This window comes from Penicillium canariense (assembly GCF_028826845.1).
Source record: "Penicillium canariense strain IBT 26290 chromosome Unknown utg000004l_segment0_segment0, whole genome shotgun sequence".
NCBI lineage: Eukaryota > Fungi > Ascomycota > Eurotiomycetes > Eurotiales > Aspergillaceae > Penicillium > Penicillium canariense.
The window spans coordinates 871,684-886,162 of record NW_026622731.1 but is presented as its reverse complement, the minus strand read 5'-3'; the positions used below and the strand labels follow the sequence as shown (position 1 = coordinate 886,162).

The 14,479-nt window shown below is 47.8% G+C and overlaps 3 protein-coding genes across 3 annotated transcripts; all 3 read right to left on the bottom strand.

The window, feature by feature from the left end:
* Positions 1-2,069: 2,069 nt before the first annotated feature.
* On the bottom strand, positions 2,070-5,936 carry N7482_006662 (uncharacterized protein; the record flags this gene model as incomplete). Its single annotated transcript, XM_056688787.1, has 3 exons — positions 2,070-4,208; positions 4,587-5,788; positions 5,843-5,936. The coding sequence occupies 3 exons, from the start codon at positions 5,934-5,936 to the stop codon at positions 2,070-2,072; spliced, it is 3,435 nt and encodes a 1,144-aa protein (XP_056541216.1).
* A 4,510-nt stretch (positions 5,937-10,446) lies between these two features.
* Positions 10,447-11,377, bottom strand: N7482_006661 (uncharacterized protein; the record flags this gene model as incomplete). Its single annotated transcript, XM_056688786.1, has 4 exons — positions 10,447-10,450; positions 10,517-10,773; positions 10,843-10,871; positions 10,960-11,377. The coding sequence occupies 4 exons, from the start codon at positions 11,375-11,377 to the stop codon at positions 10,447-10,449; spliced, it is 708 nt and encodes a 235-aa protein (XP_056541215.1).
* A 1,328-nt stretch (positions 11,378-12,705) lies between these two features.
* N7482_006660 (uncharacterized protein) lies at positions 12,706-14,209 on the bottom strand (the record flags this gene model as incomplete). The annotated part of the gene is made up of 2 exons (XM_056688785.1): positions 12,706-14,123; positions 14,176-14,209. The coding sequence occupies 2 exons, from the start codon at positions 14,207-14,209 to the stop codon at positions 12,706-12,708; spliced, it is 1,452 nt and encodes a 483-aa protein (XP_056541214.1).
* Between the last annotated feature and the right edge of the window lie 270 nt (positions 14,210-14,479).

Here is a 14,479-nt window from a genome sequence, read left to right as displayed (position 1 = left end):
AGGAGGAGTCGCAACACTGCACCCTCTCTTTCTACATATCACCTTCATGGTCCCTGGGTCCACGAAAGATGCAGCGAGAAACAGGACCCGAGTCTACCAGAGCAATGACAGTCCACCAAGGTCATCCATATCTTCCAAACAGGTGGAGAAAGATATCTCCGACAGGCGGACAGGCGAGAAAATGATGGAAGAGGAATATGCCCAGGAGAGCGCGGAACACCAATCCTCGTCGCGGAAGGAATGAATTGGACGGACGAGACGGAAAGGAAATCGTGTTGGTCAAGTATTTGAGAGAGATTTTTTTGTAAGTCAATGGGGTTTTGGAAGGTTCTGGCGCGTAGGCTGCAAACATATTGTGCATCTTCTTGTCGGCCAGGCCCAGACAGCGATCCGGTCAGGGCAGCATGGTGGAGCGCGAGGTAGGCGATTCGGGGCGGTCATGTAAGGACCTTACATGACAACGCAACCACCACCGGGGGCAGCTGGAGAAGAGCAGATATTAGTACAGAGGCGAGGAATCGCCGTGTAGAGAGAATGTTTTGGGGGAGGCGTGTACCATTGACGACAGCGGAGTTCTGGACGGGAGCCATTGCGAATGATTGGTGCTTGGAAAAGCGAAAGGTTTGTAAGAGAGATTGAGTTGAGAGTATTGATCGAGACGGATGGTGGGAAAGAAAAGGTCCTCTGGCCGGTGCAGAGGAAGGTATTTATATTCAAGAAGTCGCCTGGGTGCATCAGAATCTCCCAGGTTTTGGCAAGGCTCGTCCATGCGATATGAAAAGGACAAGGAGAGAATGAAAAGAACAATGAGAAGAGAGATTCAAGTCGAATAGAGCCTTCAGTGCAAGGTACGACGCCTTTCTGGGCAGAAACGAGAATCGCGGATTACCCCTGGTGGCGTTCTCTTGATATTGTTGTCTACACCGTGAACCGGTTTGCTTCCTCCAGTAGGCAGGGATTCTTTCAAAGGCAAGAGTGGGGTAATAGTGAGACCGGCGGTTTGTGGGACATCTAATTTTTGAATGACTGCGCGTCGCCCGAAGGTTAAGTTTCCCGATGCCTGCGGTGGGCCTTGATATTGTTCTTGACATTGTTCTTGACAGAACAATATCAAAATTGCTCCGAGATAACAGGGGTATTCCTCCAGTCCGCATGGTCGCTGGAAAGCCCCTTTGTGAGGGAAGTGTCATGCATCTGAGGTGGCGGCTGCGCTGTATGGCTTGAGTGACCAGATATCAATCGAGAACAATATCAAGCTACTTAGCCAGTGGAGTGATTTCTCAGTCCAAAGAAGGCTTGATTTCACTGGCCACGAGGAAAAATCCACCGAAGCCAGGCTGGTCCGTTAAAGGACAGTGGAGAAAATAGGACAAACCCCACTCGGCCCACCGATTGTTCTCCCATGGAACAATCTGTTCGTGCCTTGGCGGTCGGCGGTGGAGTTCCTATTCTGAAGAAAAACTATACCCCAAACACTTGGACACGGACATGGCAGAGCGAAGTGATACCTTGGCGGATTCTCAAGGCTGGGGGGCTTCTCTGTAGACTTAGATACTAACATCATACAAAGGCTCTCTGTGAGTATACCTAAGTGTGGATAGGTTATGATTGAAGCAGAGGGATAATATACTATATACTTAAGGAGGACGAATTTATTAAACAGTTAGTAAGTAATGAATACAAGCCAGACTAATACAATAATCCAGTATTTTAGCGTATAAGGCCTAGACAGGGGATATTATTTTGATTATTCTTCAAGTAGCTTTCTTGGAATTTGGGGTTGAGAAACAGTGAAAGAGTATGAGGGGTAACACCGATTTCCAGAACTACTGAAATAAGACTCTTTCTGCTTAAACCCGAATGAGAAGAAGCAGGTAAGGAAAAGCAATTGTTTGAGAGTTTGTGCGGGCTGTTCCTTTACTGGCAGCTCGATTGTGCAGCAAACAATCCCTTTACAGCCCGTTCAACCCTGTCACTATCTTACACCGCTGTCATCTTATTGTCCATGAGATATGTACTGTCTCAGTCCTGTGGAATGTGTCAAAGTGATATTGGTGTAAGTTTAATCCTTAGTCCAGCAAGAATGAAATGAAGGAAACCAGCCCCGAGGCATGCCCAAGAGCCAAAGTACTTCCGCTCACTGCTGAGCAAGTGGGACGATACTCAGGGGGAAGCCACAGGACTCTTTCACCATGAAGGAGTATCCATCGGCCATCATGCACTAGCATCTTGAAACCAGCACCCGGTGATTGAGCATGAGTGACAGGAAACCAGCTGGTCTGAGTCTCTGGCTGGATTTTGAGAATTCCAAGACTAGAGGTAAGGCATGAGCTATCGAGGGAGAAATGCAAGTCGGTGGTTGCTGGATCAACCTCGATAACTTGCTGCAAAGTACTCGTAGTGACGTTCCAGATTCTGAGGGCGTGATCACTACAAGTCGACGCTAGCAGTTGATTGTCTGGCGATAATGCCATTGAGGTGATATAACCTAAATGGCTTTGCATAGTCTTCTCTAGAGCTCCAGTAGCAGTGTTCCAAAGTTGGACGCAATGGTTGGTTGTGCTGACTGCTAGTAGATGGCTATCCGGCGAGAACACTACCATAGAGAATTCTATTCGAGTCTGTGGGAGAGAGTGGCGCAGACTCCACGTAGAGATATCCCAGAGCTCAACGGATTGGTTCTGGGAGGCAAATGCTAATATCTGGCCGTCAGGAGAGAATGTGACGGGCCCCCCCAATCGTGTCGCAAGGGTCCGTTGCAAGGCCCCGGTAGCGGTGTCCCGGACTTGGACAGGGCCGCCCCAGGTACGAAAAGCTAAGAGTTGTCCGTCATAGGAGAAAGCAATTGAGATGCCGCTACTCTCAAAAGTATGTTGCGGAGCCCCGGTGGATATATCCCAAAGCCAAATGGACCGCCGATCACAGCAGGACGCTAGAACCTGTGTATCAGGAGAAAATACCACGGATTCAATCCTACCTGGATGGCCACTAAGGGTTTTCTCTAGATCCCCCGTAGCCGTGTTCCACAGCCCAACAGTCCGGCCAGAGACAGATGCGAGCAGGCCTCCGCCAGGTGAGGAGGTCACTAAGCGAACTCTGTTTGAATGTTCGAAATTCTGCTTGCGAGCATCTATAGTACTAGTATCCCAGAGTCGGACGGTCGTATCATGGGAACCAGACGCAAATATTCGGTCGTCAAGTGCAAAGACCAGGGCATCAACTTGTCCTGTGTGCCCGTTGAGTGTCTGTTGTAGAGCGCCTGTGGCTGGATTCCAGAACCTGATAGCCCCATACTCATAGCCACAAACCAGTAGACCGTCGGGAGAGAAAACTACGGAGCAGACGGTTTCGGAAACACTGTCAAGGGTTCGTTGCACAGCCATGCTAGGAATATCCCACAGGTTGACCTTGTTGTCCAGGCAACTAGACGCGAGGAGTCGGCCGTCAGGAGAGAAAGCCAGAGAAGTAACCCAATCGGAGTGGCCCTGGAGAATTTGTGTCAAAGTCCACGTGGATGTATTCCAAAGCCGAATGGAAGAATCACTGGAGCCAGATGCTAGCCGTTGGCCATCGGGAGAGAACGCAACCGTCTGCACCCAATCCGAATGGCCCTTCAGAGTCCGCTTGAGCGTCCATGTGTTGGCATCCCAAAGCCAGACAGCACGCCCGCTATTGCACGCTAGTAGTTGGCCATCAGGGTGGAAAGCCAACGAACTAGCAGAGAATAACGGGTCACAGTTGAGAGTGTTCTGCAAGGCGCTCGTCGCAGTATCCAAGAGCCGGATAGTCCCATTTCTGAAGCCACATGCTAGAAGCCGACCATTAGGGGAAAAGGTCATCGACTGCGGCCCGCCTTCGATGATTTGCAGAAGGGTTCCTGTGGAGGTATCCCAGAGCCGGATAGTATCTTCAAAGGACCCCGATGCCAGTGTGTGGCCGTCAGGAGATAGCGCGAGAGACTCAATCCGCTCGGAATGTCCCTCAAGAGTCTGCAGGTCTGCACTCCAATACTGTTCCAGTTTGGGTAATTGATCTGCCCATACAGGAAGCTCTTTGTGAAACTGCCTTCGGATGATCGTCCTCTCAGGTGTGAACACAAGGCCCGAGCAGTAAATTTGAAGAGGTGCGATATCGGCAATCTGTCTATGCTTGAGTATGAATCGCTTTGCGTCATGCAAGAACTCGGAAAAGTCGTCATTGTCACCGCGCTTTCTTAAATTAGTGTGTGATTCCTTGAAACGAGGTCAAAAGCTCACTGGAATGTTGGCTTGTAATAAATTGATTGCTCTCACAACCTCTGATCCGAATCCCAAGATATTCATTGCTTCCACCCAGTGCAGAAAATGCTCTTTGAGAAATAACAAAGCATTCGCTGCCTCCATAAAAGGGTGTTTGCACTGAGTCAGATGATCTCCCCAATACCGACAGGAATATTGCAACTCTTGCGGTAAATGCTGATGTATTGACGCAGCAGTAATCTCTGTTCTTTCTGTTCCATAACTTCGTAGATTGCAAATGTTTCTCTTGAGATGTGTTCGCATAGTGGTTAGGCAATACATAGTAATGCGCTTGTGCGTATTGCTCACATCGACGGAGAATTTGCTCTTCGTTTGAACTAGAAAATCACGAAATGATAGATGCAGGATTCTAACCGGTAGATTGCGGTCACTAGGTAAGCTGAGAACCGATTGAAATGAATCCAATAAATTGCCAACCACCCGTGCTTGAACATCAAGAAATCTTGAGAGCGCATTAATTGACAATGGTTCAGCAAGAAGGACAATGACACCAACGATTTGGTGGAAAAACCGTAATCGTTGTTCTTCACCATCCTCATTACTGAGTCGCAAAAGAACCGGTAGGTACGTCTTGTCCATTTTTGTCGCGTACTTGGCTTGGTCCTCGAGAAGATCAGCGAGACATTCCACGGGGTCCAAGTTCGCTTCAATAAAACGGCAAACGGTAGCCGCGGAGATGAATAGTGGGCTTGACATCGTAATTAGGACTTGAATATCACCGCCTCCCGGCCAGTCATCGGGGACGTCTTTTATTTCTCGGATCTTGGTGAATCTATCTCTCAAAAACAAGGATATATCGCGTGTTGTCATTGTCTCGGGGATTTCATGCAAGGCCAAATTTTGATATTGATGATCTGCAATCTTTGAAAACCCCAGACGGATCGGTAATTCGGGCCGACTTGTCAGAAAAACTCGTATGCGGACGGCGTTCAAGTCTTGTACTTGCGGGAGTACCTGGAGTATGGCCCGTATATCATTATCCGTTTCACATTCGTCCAGTGCGTCAATGACAAGAATCACCGCCGGGATCGGTAGAGTGGCTTGTTCTGCAGCTTGTTCTAAATCAAAGAATGGTCGAATGATTAATCTTGTAAACTGTTCCGCTAGTGACCGTGCCGCAATATCGGGATCTTGAGAGATGGCGTGTCTGATCATGGGTGCCAGAACGGGTATGCTAAGCCCTAGTTGGCGGGCAATCGTCGGGAAAAGTCTGATAGCATTTCCTCGATCCCTCTCGTCTCTTTTGAAGAAGAAGCTCACAGTGGTAAATTTGCGCTGGAGAGACCTTGCGACTGTCCGGGAGATGGTTGACTTTCCTGTCCCCGCCATACCGTTTAACCAAAAGATACACTTTCCGTGTGGTGACACGGCCCATTGTGCAATTTCTTCGAGAAGCTCAATTCTCGTGCCAGGGAGGCATTCATCTTCGTGTTGATCCACATATGAATTAAAGGCCGCTCCGCTTGCAACGGGCAACTTGTCCAAGAGGTCTGAGCCCAGTTAACATCACGCTCATTAAAACCACTGAAACTCTGATAGCCTACCCGTCTGAAGACTGAAATGGGCGTCTATCGAGCCATAGTTATGTCCGATCTGCAGCCCAGAATTCAGATTGCCAAAGGATGAAGCGGATTCCATCACCACTACGATGGACTGTTTTGCTTTAAAGATCCAGGAGGAACGCAGTGCGGGGTAAACATGCGTTCCGAGCATTCTACAGTAGCCTCACTCGATCATGTGATATAGTCCTCGCCCTTTTCATCCATGATATGTCTATAGGTATGCTATTTCCCACAAGAATGAACTAAAGGAGTAATAATCATCGGCACCGTCCTAATCGGCACGGTTTTGATCAAGTGGAACATACAGAACATCACCGATGTCTTGAAATGGTGCCGTACCTAAAGGAGACCAACCTGTCCGTCTGAACCCAATCCGTTTATCGTATCTAGACTCATCCACTTAGACTAAGTGATGCGACTGCAATTTTGATAGGCTGTTATATAGAAGTCTCCTAGATCCGCATTTTGTTCCTTTGCTCTCTGTCGAGTTACCTTCTTCGACCAATCCACCGAAGCAAGAGCCCGTTTCAGGCTCGAATTTGTGACCTAGACACGGGACTTATCCCACAAATGACTACCATTTCGACCATATAGCGTCTAGGCTGTTCGAGGAGATGACCACACAAGGCTTCTAATATGAGAGGTGTCACACTTCGTCGTCGTCGTCAACCGACTCGAGTTGGGGTTGCTCTGACATTTCCGAACTAGCGGAGGTTGATGCTGATGTTCACGATGGAACGCTTACTACATTTAGCAATTTTAGCCATTTGCAAGGTAGTCTGTGATTTGCTCATTACCATGGTCTGGATCATGTTGGGTTTTCAGAAAGGGAGCCTGGGCGCTGCATAATCAACAAAAGGGATTTTTGGCATTGAACAGTGGGAGACCCCTAAAGAAGGCAACTACCGACTCCACCTGCCAACCCTTGCTCGAACCTCTGCTCAGTGACCTCTGCTCAGTGAGTAGGTGAAATAATTTCTGGTGAATTTGATGAAAAGTCTGGGGGATGCTAGGTATTATGAATGCACGTGACCCAGCGATCTAGCAGTTTCCTAGTTTCCTAGGAACTTGGAGGCAATCCCAAAGCTGCGGACCACAAAAAACAAAATTGCCATTTGGGCTGGAATATCATGCGCAAGTCTCACCATACAGTAGGAACGATAAAAGGCGGTCTCGTATTGCCCAATCGTGCACTTGGGACTGTCGGCAGCACTAGGCTCTCAAAGTGATAATATTGAAGTGGGTTTATTTTATTCAGAGGGGTCTGGCTTATCCCGTGCTGCGCATAAGTTTAAGTGTGTTGACTCGTGTCGATCCGGTTCCTAGGAAGATGGGAATCCCACCCACACAAGACCATCGACATACTCGATGTGGGCTGTTCGCTGATCCGGTTTTCTGTCCTGATGATTGTAGTAGACCTCGATCCAGAGCTTTGATGCCTCTCTCGCATGGTGAATTGATGCGATCGGCCCAAAAGAAAAATGTACTACGGGCTGCTTACGGTATCTTACAAATTTGTCTACCCCCAGCTTAAACGTCCTTTTGTTGGTTCAGCCCCGAAAGACTCTTCTAAGTCTAGCTAGGCTATTCTGCGTCCGCATTGTTTGGGTCGATCTCACATTTTGCAAGGATCCTGTAAATGTCCTTCCGAGCGACCTCTTTCACTTCAGCGTCTTCGGCATCCTCTTAGCCATCTTATGCCATTTTAAGCCACATAGAGTCTGTGCTATATCGTTTTTCGTTTCACTAAAAACGAGTACGTTTCTGGCACAGTTCTCAGCGCTTAGGGCATGTGACTACTCCCCCCAATCAATATCGTTGATTCACCGCAATGGGTTAGTTATATGCGGGCCTTCCATAGTGTACACAGGCAGTGACCTTGCTGTAAATGTACTGGAGAATGTTCATGTTTCACCAGCGCACCGGGCATGTGACTGCTTTCCCACGATCTAGCCCGCCTATGTCACGATTTTGGGTTGATTATTTTCCCTAGCATGCACAGTGACTCCGCTGTAGATCACCCGCTATATTGTGGAGCCGCTTGTGGCACACATTACATTTACATTACAGGACCGGAGTAGGAATTCAGGAACTGGTGCTGAAACGATGTTTATACAGCATCCTAGCCCCTAGCAAAACCCCAATGTACCTATGAGTTGCGACAGCGTGATCTGTTCTCTTGTCTGTGTTAAGATCTAAGCTTCTCTGTGGCTAAATCTCTGGGGCTAAAGAAGGAAATTTCCGCTTAGGTGATAACTTCTTACACAGCTGTATTGATTAACCCCTTTGCGCACTACTACGCATGACTTACTGTTTGACCTCTCTAATACTATACGGCGCCTAGGTTGCAGTTCATCAATGTCCTGTGGCTGGTTTTACCTTGGGGAAATGACATATCTAATAAAGCTCGATGCAATGATCATGCATAGTCGCTACAGCCCCGCGGTTACACCGCAGACGAGGCATGTCCTTCTAAGAGTATATAGCTGTCCTAAGTCTGATTGCTTTATATATAAATAGGCTCCCATGTTGGGAGACTCCTTACTATTCTCCTTAAGGTTGTAAACACCGTTACTCTACCAAGTCAGCATTATCAAGCCACTATGAAATACCTTATTGCTATTGCTCTGGCTGCTCTGGTGTCTGTGAGCCTTGCCGCCACTGGCCCTGGTCTCTCCACTGATCAGAGCTACTGTCCCTCTTGTGTCGGTGGGTAGCATTCACATCCGTCGTCTTGGTATCCCCAACTTAAGATAAACTGACATAAACTATAGGGAACCGCTATACTGACATAACAACTGGCCAATCGGGCTGCTGTCCTATCGGAACTGTCTATCAACCCGCAGCCTGTGCCCCGGGAACTCCCACTACCGATAATCCGACTTGCCCAGCTGATAACGGGAAGGTTTATGTCAAGAATGGCTTCACGTACAAAGTCTACTGCGATGTGACAACCAATCTAAATCCAGATGGCACGTTATCTTCCCTGTATATATAAGCTCCTAGGTGCTAACACTCTTCTCAGTTGGTACCGCTACTTTGGCTGATGCGAAGGCATGCGCGGATCTATGTGCCTCCAAACCGGCATGTGGTGATGCAACATATCGCTCATCTGACAAAGGGTGCTTCATGTCGGTATGTTTACTCATCACTCCCAAAGTGGGATAACTTCGTTAACTAGAGGTTGCTGACTAAATTTGGTATAGTCAAATCTTCTGGGACCGAACTTCCAAGGTACTCCTTTGCCTGGAGCCATTGTACTTGCGAAGCAGTAATGTTAAGATGTCTCATTTGACCTCAACGTCAAAGATAGAATGGGAAAGCACGACCCGGCTTCTACACAGGGGTGCTTACTGAGTGAATCAATCAACTTGTTTCCTTCAACTATACTGCTGCTACTGTTTGTCAGAGTAGAGTCACTCTTTATAAATCTCTATTACTGCAATACATCTGTTTCTCATAATCAGGGTTATGGATTACATGAATAGCTACTAAAGGACAGCAGGCTATGTGAACTCAACCCTGCAGATCCCTCTAGTTTTACTTAGCCAGGTAAATGTGATAGCTGTAGGAAATAGCAATGTTTTTTGCAAAAGAAACTAGTTACCTATATGAAGGAAACTTCCGAAGTAGGAATGAGCAACCAACGGGCCAATATGCTTCTACACTCTGATGTAGCAGCACACGAATAGAGTGGCCAGAAAGCCGAACTATGGAGGTCCGACCTTTCGATAGCCAAAAATCCGTGGAGTGGACTATTGTAAGAGAATAACTTGTCGCAGTAGATCCTAGATTGCAAGCCTTTCCCTGAAATAACCAATATGGACGGGCAATGTTATCCGTAAGTCAAAGTTCCTATGCAGTTACGGCACTCCAAGCTAGAGAAAGCGTAACAATAACTACAGTAAATAAGTAGTTTGACCAATCATATTGATATTTCAGATCGAGGAACTTCAAAGAGTGTAGGCACTTGGTATACTTTCTGGGCAGCTTGAGCGGCAAAACTGCCGAGGACAAGATTATAAACAGACGCAATACTGAACACTACTTTTGTCAAAATATATATCAGCCTTTTATTACAGTATGCTGGACTTCTGGTTGGGTACTCCTGTCTGCAGGACCTTCAATGAGCGAAGAATAAGTACCTACATTAGGTAAGCCTGGACCCCTCTCCCCCGTATCGAGACATGACTATGGAGCAAAGAATATTTCCACTGATCGTACGTAAGGTACCATCAATGAAGCGCCACTCGTCTGCTGTTAGGGCATTTTCAGAGATCAGCCGCTCAATTTCAGCGTCAATTTCAGTCTCGATGTGTAGTAGAAGAGCCTGTGTCATAGCGACAGCTGCCCGGGTCGTGTGCCGGGAAACCAGCTTGTTCATCACATCAACCGCATTGATCAGATATAAAACCTTTCCTGAATCAAAGGCCTGTTTCTCCTTCTTCCATGATCCCAAATCATTTGCAACAGAAACATGATCCTATACCAACTGGATGTATCTCTCCAGGCGAGGACTCTTGAGATCAATGGGGCAATTGAGACTAAATCTGGCGCAGCCCAAAACATATCTGTAGCGGCATTAGCTACCTAGATCCGTCCAACTTAGGTCGGTTTATAGGAAGAATATATTTGTTGAACCAGGGGAATACTTACGGGAGCCCAGCGTCCACATGCCGGTATAGCAGGAAATCTTCCATGTTCTTATATTCCTTTGGCGGGGGTGGCCTCGGAAAGAATTCTACCATTTGTTCGATCATCTCCTGGCCGACTTTGTTACCAGCAGCAGCGTCGATCTCCCTAATCTCCGACATCGTTTCATCAATCATTGACTGGAAAGTAGACGTATGTTTGCCGGTAGCTATAAATCCTGGCTGCATGCGAGCTATAAAGTCATCTTTCACACTCGTGAACTAGATTATAGCATGTCGTAATTAGAGACTTTTCTTCTGACACAGTATTCTTATTGTGGATCAGCCTACCGAGTCGGCTCCATGAATCTCCCAGAAGTCTAGTGGGTTACATAGAATCAGCTGATACGGTTTAGCAGTATTTGACTCGTTGGATAGCTGCGGGTAAATTCAGCAGAGGGATGTTACCGTCAAAAACAAAGATAAAGACATTGACCACTGCTAGGAGCCGCGTGCGTTGTCTATCCCCATCCGCAAACATATATGCTGTAAACTTGGTCCAGCCCTCTTCCATCCGGGTGTTAAGTTCTTTACGCGCAATTTCGGCGATTGACTGTCCTGATTTGAAGATCTGCCGGACGGACTCATCAGCGGCGAGATGCGCTAGGAACACTTCCGTTGTATCAATAATCATTTGCCAGTATTTGCTTTGGCGACATGTTTGAATCCCAGATGCCCATGGAAGGCCTGCCTTGATGGGAAAAATATCAATTGCGTGGTCGCTTCGGTGAATGTCTTCTTGATAATCCTGGCCACTCATTCGTAAGAGCTTTCCTGAGCGCAAGTGATCATTGAGGTTTAAAGCGGGCAGCGAGAGGTAGCTCATTCCTTCGTTTAAGTAGTCGTAGGCGTAATTGACAGGAAACTGGTTTTCCCGATCGTCTGGCGATGATAGACCCTCTATTTGGTTGTGAATCCAAGACCGCAGGAAGCATGGAGACTATAACCCTGATGGAAGATTTACCTTCCACAGATGACGCAGTTCTTATACCGTTAGTGGACATTTTTAAACTTGTGACTTTTATCTTTAGTAAATTGTAAGATAGGTAAATTGAAAAAAAAAAAAAGAAAAAGAATTTCGGCAGAGGGGGTAGTTATGAACGAGGGGTTCATCTCAGCGTTTACGTGCATGCTTATGGACCACACTTCAACATTAGATTGGGGCCCTAGAATAAGCATACTGCATCATGGCGTAAGAAAAAGCTTGCCTAAACGAGGCTAGTTCTCGACGAGGCGGGCCATTGCACCCTTCTATTGGTTGTCAAACGAGTGTAAGCGAAGGCTGCACATGATGACAAGGCCAAAATACGAGAGAATGGAAGAAGAATCATGACAGATTGTGACAGTTCTCTTGGTTTGCTCGGGTTCATAAAATATTCCACCAGATTCATTGACTCATCATTTCCAGTCAACGCAATACAGTCCTTCGGGGGTTATTGAGGAAAAACTAAATTAGGCTGCCGTGTTCCGAAGCAGGGGTTGGGAATGAATTCGAGAGAGTGGCATGGTAAAGCTGATTTTGAATATCATCTCCAAATTTATGTAGCATTTTCTGTTTCTATATAACCCCAAAACGATCTTTCCATCGTAGATTGACTAGGCACACACTACTCGAAAGGGATTAGCCATACCAGTCCTGTGGGCATTGTTGCCAATAGATTTGGGAGCAAGAGAGTCGTCAAATTGCAACCTCAGGGCTGCGAGAGGCTAATATTGCCGGAAAGATTCTTACAAGTAGTTATAAAGCCTGCTATCGGGTGATATGTATAACTTTCAATACGATTCAAAATTTGAAACTAAGCCAAGTCCGACCTGGAATAGCGTGTTTCGGAAAAGGGTTCGAGAAAGATTCTACGAGGGGAAAGTGATGAGGCTGTTTTCGATCCATCCTGTACACAAAAATTGATAGTTTTAGGATATATTAGTAGTGGTGGTAGGGTGCGGCCCACCCACACCGGCGTAGTCGGTGTGGGTCGGTAGGCCATGGTTACCACTTATGTCTCGAAAATTGTACCATAGAGTAAAGGTATCCTTGGTCAATCAAAATGCAAACTTTCCAATTCATGCGAGTATAGAGCTGCCGTCGCTGGTGACATTGACGAGCCAATTATGCAAACGATTCGCCAGAAAGAAATGTACATCTGCAAGATCCAATCAACCATCCAAGGCCTCAACATCCGCTCTAAGTGATGAGCAAATCTCATCCACAAATCTCTCCTCCTCCTCAACCGGTACGCCCAAGGCCCCGATTTGCCAACTGACCGCGATAACCAAGCTCCCGCCCTTAACACTAATCAGGTTAAACACAAGCGGAGCACTGAGTGCATTCCCAGGTTGAAGAAAGACCATCTTGCTGATCCTGCACCTGTCGTTTGCACCGCTAGCCCCGTCGAAGGCAAGCAAGTTGCTCAATTCGTACGAGGAATCCCGTCGATCCCCCAGTTTTCCGGTCATCCAATCGCGAATGCTAGGCACATATCGCAAGAGACCGATGGCTTGGTCCTGCAGCCTCATGGCGCATTCAGCGAGACTTTTGGTCATTGAGCTTGCAGCGGTCCACATCTCGTCTGAGAATGTCGCCTGCATTGCGTCTTGACGCGGGTGCATCTCGTAATAGCCGGAAACATAAAGACCCCATGCGCTGCCCAGCGCGCCAATCGACCCGCGCATATCGACCGGAGTCCCAGAGACGAAATTGGTAACGTCCTGGCTGGGAACTACTTTGCCTAAAGCCCGTATGATCAGCTGGTGCAGTGTCGCGGTGAGTTTGGTGTCATGACTTCTCGACGCCCGCAGCGCGTTTTGGAGAAGCGGCGGATCAATCTCGAGGAGTCGCACTCTGCTGGTTACCGTGGCCTCCGACTTGAAGAAGATGGGGGAACCGGTCCAAGTACCGGCGTCAATGGGGCTGGCGCTCGCGTGCAGCCCAAGGATGTCGTTTAAGACCTTTGGTAGGTATACTGCAATCAACGGGCCAAGGAGGAACCTCCAAGATATGGGGAGTCGCTCGGGGGTGTCAAAAGGTGCCGGAAGTGTTCGGGTTGGTGGGATTGCCAGAAAAGACTCTCTCTCACGGATTGTAGTGCTCTGCTGCCATGCCTCTAGGAAGGTGCGATGAAACAAAACTCCAACCATACCATCACCGAGAGCATGGGAGAATGCAAAAGATACAAAGCAACGAGATATGGCGGAGCCCTTTGACGCCAGAGGGAGAACGACAATTCGCCACGGTGGAAGATCAGCAGGCCATGGCCGGTCGAGGATTGGTGGCAGCACCTTTTGAAAGATGTCGTTTTCTCCCTCAGTGCCGAGATCGTTGGGCTGGATGATATTGATATGATTTTCGAGATCTATCGTCGAAACTACTTCGTAGAACGGCCTTTCGGTATGCTTGTCTTTGACCGCGACGCCTAGGAAGGGGTACTGCTGGATGCAGAATTTCAGAGGCGCAGTGAAGATCTCATGCGAAGTGACGTCCACCTCCTTGCTCGAAAACTCGTAGACTGCTGCTATGACGAGTGCGTTGTAGAGGCCAAGGTCTTCGCGAGTGATTGTGCGCCGTTCATTGGGGCCTGTGTCCTAGTTAACACGGATCGTGCCCAACCTCCCTATACAGTCACCAACTTGCAAATCTCAAAGGCGCAGCGGGTAGCGACATTTCTGTCGTGGGCTGGCCACTATGTGTACTGCTAACGAATACACGTACGCCGCAGATGCTGTCCCGTGACTTCCGATAGGAGATGCGAGGTTGCTCTCGGGGCGTGGGGGCGGCCCCTGCCCATCCAGCCCCCTGAACCTAACACAGTAACTTTAGTCCACTGAGACAAAACCCTCAATGCCAAGGGCCGGTGTCTGCCACATTCCTCAGGTCCGTCAAGGTCGAGCTAAAAGATACGGAAGAATACATATTTACTTTGAAAGGCTGAAA